General features: G+C 41.9%; 1 protein-coding gene across 4 annotated transcripts in view; it reads left to right on the plus strand.

The window, feature by feature from the left end:
* Positions 1-6,559, plus strand: part of LOC311239794 (trinucleotide repeat-containing gene 6A protein-like) — a 169,394-nt gene extending 162,835 nt beyond the window's left edge. For all 4 annotated transcript variants that reach the window (XM_084328237.1, XM_084328235.1, XM_084328238.1 and 1 more), the window contains one exon: positions 1,577-6,559. In XM_084328237.1, coding sequence (XP_084184363.1) covers positions 1,577-1,916 — 340 coding nt within the window. In that variant the 3' untranslated portion in view covers positions 1,917-6,559. The remainder of the gene's footprint in view (positions 1-1,576) is intronic.
* Positions 6,560-9,651: the final 3,092 nt, after the last annotated feature.

Consider the following 9,651-nt stretch of genomic DNA (forward strand, 5'->3'; position numbering starts at 1 on the left):
CATGTCATTTAGGGGTGGAACAGGTTTGCGTTCTGTTTTATGTCAATAACATTCAGGTTTGTGGGAGATAATCCCCAAAAATAAGAGAAATAAAAAAGTAAATCCAGAAGTCAGATGATTGACAGGGGCTGGCGTGAGCTGGGTAGGGTAGTTTTTCGAAATTCGAAAGCCCAGAGTCTCTTCCTTCAAAAGACTACACTCACTTTTGGCTGCTCCACTTCCTCCTGTCAATATGCGCCAGTTTCTGACTCAATGCCCTGAGATTTCTATAATCTTATATTTCACTAATAACAGTTAAAATCATTGGTAAACAAACGTAATGCTGAAAATATACACTTTTACTGTATATTTCGGGAATAAGAGGTTAACCCTGTGAGGCCCAAATTAAAAAGACATTAGCAACTTCAGAGGGTGGGACATATAAACACATTAATAGCATTGTGAGGCTGAACAACAGGACCAATTGACTATACATGTGCTTAAAAAATTTTAAATAAACATTTAGACTTTTTTTTTTTTTTTATGGCTAAACATGATTTTGTAATTTTGCAACCGTGGGTCTCACAGGGTACTTTTAACCCTGTGAGGCCCAAATAAAAAAGACATTAGCAACTTCAGAGGCCAGAGGGTGAGACCTATAAACACATGAAGGGTGCCGTGACTGAAAAAAAAGTTGAGAAACACTGGTATATGGTGTGGCTCTTTGTGGTACCACAGTAATTTTTGTGGCTCTTAATCTCTGACTGGTTGGCCACCCCTGTGCTAGATCCATTTTTCTTTTGTATGACGCAATAAAAGCCGAAAGCATATTGATTCTTGCGTCTCGAAAGCGATCGAATGCACTCGAGTGTTTGTCTTGATCAACATAACAAGATAGCTCTGCCGGAGGATTTTCCCCGAGTGCCACATCCGGTTTAGAGTGGAGTGCAACTCGCCCGAAATCCACCAGGCGGCGGTATTGAGGCGTTGCAATATCAGCTGGGTCCTGGATGAATTATGAATGCCAATAGCGAATAAAGGAAATAACGATCATCAAAACTAGTAAACTTGTTGTTGGCGTTATTAGATTGGTGGGCAATAACGAGTAAACTCGTTTTTGGCGCAGGATGTGTTAAGAGGTTAATTGCCGACCCCTGGCCTACATAATAAGAACCAGATTCGATGAGCAGAATTAAAAATCAAACGATACCCAGCCGTAGCCACACAGTGACAGGCGACAGTGGCTCAGGAGGTAGAGAGGTAATCTGGTAATCGGAAGGTTCCCGGTTCGGATCCGGCTTCTCCTGGCAGCGTGTCGAAGTGTCCTTGAGTGAGACACTTAACCCCTAACTGCTCCCGTTGAGCAGGTTGGCACCTTGCATGAGTGAATGGGTGAATGTGAGTCATAAGTTGTAAAGCACAGTAAGCACTATATAAATGCAGTCTATTTACTATTTAAATAGCTAACTTTTGCGCTTCCTTGCTCTTCTCTTCTATATTTGACTCTCTCCTCCCTTGTGTGACAGGCTTGTTGAAGCAGTCACACTGTGACACATGGTTCAGAGCAACCTTCTCATATGCTTTTCTCTCCCACCAGGTGCGTTTTGGGGAACACTACTATTCTGGCTGAGTTTGCCAGCGAGGAGGAAATCAGACGTTTCTTTGCACAAGGGCAGTCACTGGCCACTGCTTCCTCTGGCTGGCAGGCCATGGGCTCCTCTCAGAGCAGAATGGATCAGTCCCATGCCTTCCCCAGCCGCGCCAGCGAGCCCAACCAATGGAATGGCGGCGACCTCCACGGCTCCTCCCTATGGGGCGGGCCCAACTATTCCACTAGCCTATGGGGCCCCAGTGGGAACGAGGGGATCAGCAACCCTTCACCAATCAGCTCCTTCCTCCCTGTGGAGCACCTGACGGGGGGTGGAGACTCCATGTGAATCACCTGTCAATCAAACGGGCAGGGTGGAAGGGTCAGTAGAAAATCATAATAATCACCAGAAAAAAAGTATATGTAGTTAAAGAAAAACGCAATGGCACTAGTTGGACTCTTTCTCACTTACAAGATATACAAAACAACGGGGTGTGCCCTGTGGAAAATAAGTTACGTCTCTCTCTCTGCACACGTGTCCACTTTGTTTTAGCCCAAAACATATCAGTCAGAATACTTGAATCATGCAGGCCAATTCTATAATGTGAACGGATGGATATTCACTTCCAAGTAGTGCTCTTTCAGACCGAAAAAAAAAAAAAAAAAAAAAAGCTTCAATCGAGCTCATTATTATATTTTTGTTTCATTCATCATGTTTATTTGAATTCCAATTATTTTATTTTTAACATTTTTTTTGCATTTGTTTGCTGACAATGTTGGAGTATTGAGCTTTTTTAACTTTGCACTGAATGTGGTTTTTTCTCAGTATATATAATCTGCAATATCGAGGGAGCAGCCAGTTTTCCAGTGTAGCTGTTTACTCATTGAGGTCCTTACCGTGTGAGTGTGTGTGTGTGAGTACATGTATGTGTGCGTGTGTGTGAGTGTGTGTGTGTGCGCTCCTCTCTGCCTTTGGCACGCCTACCTTACTGCGTTGTCGTGGAGATCAAGATCAACAGATAGTTAAATAAGACGAGAAGAAGAAAAAAAGCTGACTTAGGAGGATTATCTGATGATATTAAGTGACATTAAAAAAGTATTGCACCAATTTTGTGTTTTAAAACTAAAGAACGTTGAGCTCTGCAGTGCAAAGGACTGTAGCCGCAGCTGGGACTAGCAAGCCCCACCCACCCTATGGTAGGAGGTGGGGCCTATCTAGCAAGCCTCTCCCACTAGCCCCCCTAGTGGGCAGGGGGGGAACAGCACTTTCAGAATAGGCTTTCAATGTTTTGGAGGTGCCACACTGCAACCTCTTGTTTACAAGACTTAGGAGGCGGAACGTGTGTTCATTCTTCCTTCATTTTAAAGAGAAAATGGATTAAAATAGAAAAAAACATATACAAAAAAAAATATTAAAACGAAATGGAAAAAAACTTAAAAAAAAAATATATATAAGAAAATAGGACAAAAAAATAAAGAATTGAAACTCTTATTGAGGATGAAGACGATGCTTTGTAACTCTGGGAATTCGGATCAGTGTTTTTGGCCATGGTGTTGGTTATTTGAACTATTCCTTCTGTCTGCTAAATAACCAGCAATGGTTCTCAGGAAATCAAGCCAGTTTTCCCCCCCTTGTAGTAAAAAAAAGAAAGAAAAAAATAAATACTACTACTACTCCTTTTATAGGAAAGGAAAATCCAACTTCTAGCACTGAAAACTACGTATAAGTCTGTAAGTTTTTCTCTGCCAAATAACTGCTTTAAGCTGGACAAGCTGGACACTGCTTTCCAATATGCTGTCTTTGAGAGGGGGGAGGGCGTCTGGGGGCGGCGGAGGACTCTCTCCTCTCCTCCTCCTCCTTCCTCCTCCTCTTTCCTCCTCTCCTCCGCTCCACTGGTATAACAGTGGGGAGTGTAGTGTGTGTATGTGTGTGTGTGACTGACTGTCAAAAGTGGAAAACGTGTCTTGTCAGACTTATAAACCAAGAGAAAGCCGAATCTGTATCTATGCATACTGTAGCCTCTCCCATGGCCTACAGAGGGGCTTTTTCTTCTTTTTCCACGTCTCACAAAATGTTTTAAATGTTTCAATAAGTAATTTACGACATTATGCGAAATATTACCTTGTTTTCTTTATTTTTTTTGTTTTTGTTTTTGAAATCTCTCTCATTGCCACAAATGGTGTTGAAAAAAGAAAAGAAAAAAAAAAGCTATAAAAATTATCTTGTTTTTGGTTTATGATAATATTTTAACAGTGCAAAAGTCGTCCACATTTCATTGCCTTGATTCTAATTGTGTCCGAAGATGCAACAACAAGTCAAGTGGCTTTTACCTGTTTACAAATAGAATATGATTGTATTGTTGTACTGTTTTTTGGGTTTGTGTCGATCTGAAGTTCCTGACCTGATGAATCTATGTCTGTACACATGAGTGTGTTTGTGTGTGTTTGTGTATGTTAGGCTGCTCTGTACTGGCAGATGAGTGTGTGGTCCACCGCTGGAGGGGTTGTGGTTCGGGGGGAGGGGGGTACAGGGTGAATGTATTCCATTGGTGGTAGATGAATGACACGTCTGAATAACGTACATATTTACCTATTTGCTATTTACAACCAGTGATTGTTCAGTTACGATAATGCACAATTTGTGGGGAAAAAAATCAAATAAAAGCTTCAGAGAGAGAGAGAGAGCGATCGAGTGAACGATATGTCAGCATTAGGCGAAGCCATGGACCTTAATTTCTTTTTCTTTATCATTTAAAAGATATTTTTTTCGTGTACATTTTTTTTCCTCTAGTTTTTATTTCTGAAGTAGTGGAATTTTTTTTTGCTTTAGTTGTTTTAAGTTTAGCCGTGATATATATTTAACAACTTCAAAGCATAAGTAGTAGGAGGAAAACCTTGAGTATTAGCCAGTGGTGTGTGCCAGTATTGAACCGCTCTCTACCAAATAGAACTCAATCAAAAAAACTTAAAAAAAAATAACAAAAAAAAATAAAGATTGGTTTACTTAATTCCAGATCTCTTTGCTTAAAAATATCTCTACTTGTTTTTTGTTTTTTTTTGTCTTGTTTATAACAAAAATCGTATTAAGTGGAACATCGGAACCATGTTTGTTGTGTTAGAATAACTTTATTGACAAATTGAACTGTTGAGGAGCCTTGGATTTTGCACTTGGGGTGGATTTCAGGATGGACAGGGTGGTGTCATGAGGTTGTGGAGCTCTGTCTTTGGGTTTCGGGACCCTGTGTGCTTCTGGGACGCTCGTCGGATCCCTCTGGATAGTTCCCGTCGTTGGTCACCTGTTTTTCTAAGTTGGTTCCTGACCGCTGATGGGGCACTCGGGTGTCCTGCTCTAACTCACCAGGCTCCTTCCTCTACCTGCCTGTCGGAGAAGAGAGGATGGTGATGTACCTGTGCTTTCTAGGATCGTTATGAAGATGTGTGTTTGTACTGTGACAGGGTTATGTGTGTGTGTGCGTGCGTGCGTGCGTGTGTGTGCTCCAAATGGTGTCGAGACTATAGAAGGTGGTGCTATGACGTTGGTCGCATGGAGACTGAGGTCTCTTCCGCTTCAACAATCCCAGCAAAGGGCCCTGGTCCCTGGGCTAATCTGTCTCGATCGAGGGGTCAAGCATGGAACATGGTAGCCATCAGACTGGTGATAAATAGTTTCAAATATTTAATCTATCTCCCCTGGGCACCTGATCAGCCTACAAACTGCTTGTAAAATGAGGTGAACTAAGCGCTGCTCATGTTCTTTTTTTCTTATAAGATATTTGAACAGTTTTCAACTGTCATTTTGTCCAGCTGTGTTTGAGATGGTTTGTTGTGGTTATGGAGATGCTCAAAGCATAAGGCAAGGGTTCTGATTGGTTCCTGTTGTGACTCTGTTGAGGGTTCTGACTTCTCATTAGTTGCTTCTTCCAGGCTGTTCGGGGAACTGGGGTTAAACTTGCTTCTCATTGGCTTATCCAGGATCAGCTCTCCCCTCTCCCAAGTCCTAATATTCATTATTAGGAGGGGAAATACAAAACTCATATTTGATCATTTGAGCGGCAGCTTTACCCTGGGATCTGTACAGTTTATTTCTTGTTCTTTTACCCTCTCCTAAATGTATCTTTTGTTCTTCACTTCATTCTGTTTTTGGCAACAAGTCTACTGGCCCAGATCTGGAATCAGTTTTGGTCTTCCCAATTTCCTAACCTTAACCAGAAGTGGGATAAACCCAAATCTGACCCCTGATCAGTGGCTGTTGCGACAACTTTGCTCTGCTCTTAGAGAAGGGACTTGGTGGCAGCGTTGTTTTGGTTCCTAACCGTTGGGGTAGCTGTAGTGATCTCACTCTGCTAACCCTAGTCTTGTCCAATCTACTGTTAGTAGAGGGTGTCAGAAAACCCAGTCTCACACACAGGTGCCGTGTATGTATGTGTGTGTGTCTGTCTGTTGGAACTCACTGTCATGCCAAATTGAGGAGAGAGTGAGAGGGAGGAAAGGGATTGATTTGATTTGTTTGTTATTTGTATGTATGTATGTATGTATGTGTGTGTTAAAAAGCTGGACAATGTATAATGCTTGAAAATGTCATTTGCAAAAAGGATGATGTGAGGAAAACCATGATGAGCAATGTACAATCCCCATAGCTGCTTAGCAGCGTCCCGAAAGGCCAGAGAGAGAGAGGGAGGAGAGGGGGATGAGCAGGGAGGCTGGCCGGTGAGGTGATACTAAACTACTTTTTTGTATTTAAGAAAAAAAAAATCTTTTTCTCTCGACTTATTATCCTGTGAGCAAATACTATATTATATATCAGTACATATAATACACACCCGTGTCTATTAAGAAATAATGGTTCCTACTGTTGAACAAACTAAGCGCTAAGGCTATTTTTGACTTTACAAAAACTGTGAGGATTTGCTGTCTTTTTCTCTTTTTTTTGTCATTCTACATTTTAGTATGAATACACAAACCCTGAAAAGCTTTAGTCTAACCAGCACAAAGACTTAGGGGGGTCGGGGGAGGGATGGGGGGGGGGGGGGGGGGAGGCCTTCAGAGAGACTATGCAGTGGAGTGTTAAAACCCAGGCTTCCATTACCACCTTGGGTTTTTTTGCTTTCTCTTAAATATCCCAAAAAATATATATATATATTCCAAAAAAAGAAATGCAGTTGAGATGGGATTCCCAATAACTTTCCTCAAACTGAAATGTGTTGTGCCATTGTTGAATAATAATAATAATAAACTAAACCTTTATAACCTAGCAACCATTGGGCCAGTTGTAGCAAGACGGGGCAGAATGGTTAAGATTTGCAAAGTCCTTTTTCACAATGCGTCTTCCTCCTGATGACGAGGGGGGAGGCCAGTGAAACTGCAAATTGTACACAACTACAACTTTTTATATAGAGAATCTTAGTGTAATTTGGTCACCTGTAAACATATTATGCACATTGCTTTGGGAGACTGTTGAAGCTGTATATGAATACAAACTTACAATGTCTATAATCAAACGAGGGGGAGCTGCTGCTTCTCTCTCTCTTACAAACTGAAATGAAACGGGAAGTACCTTTTTATTTTCAAATGTCTTCCTCGGGTCATTGTAAGGATTTTATCTTAAACTTCGGGGAGGGGGGGAACTGCACTTTTTGAAGGACAATCTTTATTTGTATGGGTATATAAAATTGACAAAACGAAGTCGCCTGATATTACAAGGTATAGAAAACCAACTCCAGTGTGCTCAAATAATGAATGTCTCCTCTGATGCTGTCTATTATTTTGTTTTTGGTTTCATTTTATCTTATTTTTCTTTTTGTTGCTTGGTTTGTTCTGTTTATTATTTTCTTTTCTCTTTTTCTGGATTTTAGTGCTCTTAAGAGAATCCGTACTAAGGTGTAGTAGTAGTTAGTAGGTCTTCTGTTGGCTGTACTCGTAGACTGATAACTGTTTGTAACCCTCTGGCCCTGTGGCCAGCATACAAAGCTGTATAACTTGGGTACAACCCTCAATAAAAGACTAACAGTGAACCAATTGTCCTCGCTATGTCGTTATTTCCCTCCCTGTCCAGGGAAAAAGATTGCACATTCAATGAACACTCGTTAGAAATAAATAACAAGTTATATAAAATTGTATTTCTTATCCTTTTGTCCATTTAATTTTGTTTAATTGGAAGTACATGGTTCCTCTTTATCTATTTGCCAGTTTGTGTCTATTCTGTGTTTATTGATGAAGCACACTGGGCCTCGTGAAAATTGAATTCGTATTATCCAGTGGAACCGTTTCAGCTGCGCTCTGCAACCTGCTTCAGCCATTCTTAGGCCACTATTCACTAAATGGTCTACGATGGAGGCCCAAACATCCAGACACCTATTCCTTCCCCTGTTTACCTCTGTGTGCCGCTCTCCCTCCTGCCCACCACCGCACAAGCGGACACCTCTTGCACAGCCCCAATTGACACCTGCTCCATCTTTACGTAGTAGTAACAGTGCACTGGTTCCTTAGCGTTTATGTGTTTGAGTATAGACGTTCCCTGAACGTCAGCAAAACAAAGGAGATGATTGTGGACTTCAGGAGGTCGGGGGTCAAGGACTACAGCCCCCTCAGCATCGACGGGGCACCGGTTGAGAGAGTCAACAGCTTTAAGTACCTCGGAGCCTACATATCCGAGGACTTGACATGGACCACACACATTGACAGTGTTGTGAAGAAGGCACGACAACGCCTCTACTTCCTCAGGCGCCTAAGGAAGTTCCAAGTCAGTCAGAAGATCCTTAAGAACTTCTACTCATGTACAATAGAGAGCATCCTGACTGGCAACATCACCTCCTGGTTTGGGAATAGCACTGCACAAGACCGAAGCAGACTACAAAGAGTGACACGTTCAGCCGAACGCACAATTGGAGGGGGGCTCCCCACCCTCCAGAACATTTACAACAAGCGGTGCAGGGGCAAGGCTAAGAATCATTAAAGACTCCAGTCACCCGAACAACTGCCTCTTTGAACTGCTGCGGTCAGGCAAGCGATACCGGAGTCTCAAGGCGAGCACAGAAAGACTCAGAAGAAGCTTCTATCCCCAGGCCATCAGGCTGCTCAACGAACAATGAACACTACACAACAACAACCATCAAACGCACATAGCACACACATCCACACGCACACACTCACTTTAAACAAACACACTAGCACCCACTCCACACACTTTATAGCACACACTCACTTTAAACAAACACTGTAGCACCCACTCCCCACACTTTATATTTATTGATGAAGGATTGCACTACAACTCGTACACCTTACTGTAAATTGTACCTCATCCCATTTATGCTTTGCACTATATAGTATTGTACATTAGTACACTGCATAGTATTGTATATTATATGGTAACTCAGTTACGTCTATTCTGCATCGAACATTATACATATGTCTATACTGAACACTGTGACCTCATTTTCTACTTCTAATTTACATGCTATACTATGTTATTTGATACTATCTTGTCTAGCACAGTCTCTGGAGCGTAACAGTAAGAAGCATTTTGTATGAAAGTATTCTGTACTTCTGTATGACAACTATTAAAGAAACTTGAAACTTGAACAGTTTGCACCTGAGGGATGGAATTGACAGCATGCGTTCTGTTACTCTTCAAAATGTGTGACTGGAAGTTACTCACTCATCATGCTGGCCTCATCTTCTGTACAAACACAATGCAGTACATAGTATTTTGCATGCAAGGATTTACCCAATGAACTGTCTATGTGAAATCAGTTTTGACTGGATTTTCAAAGTGGAATGAGAATTGCATCTACACTATGGCAACTGTGTTTAGTGTTTTGCATTCTGTGAACAATGAGAAGTGAAATAGTGTCTTGGACAGTTAATGGTGTGTTTTCCTTTTTAGATTATTATCATTATTATGGGGCGGCTATGGCTCAGGGGTAGAGCGGGGCGTCCAATGATCGAAGGGTTGGTGGTTCGAATCCCGCTCAAGCCCATGTACATCCCATTGCCGTTGTGTCCTTGGGCAAGACACTTAACCTACTTGCCTCGTATGCATGTGAATGAATGTTGGTGGTGGTCGGAGGGGCCGTAGGCGATGATTA

Source organism: Notolepis coatsorum (genome assembly GCF_963971535.1).
Source record: "Notolepis coatsorum genome assembly, chromosome: 14".
Taxonomy (NCBI): Eukaryota; Metazoa; Chordata; class Actinopteri; order Aulopiformes; family Paralepididae; genus Notolepis; species Notolepis coatsorum.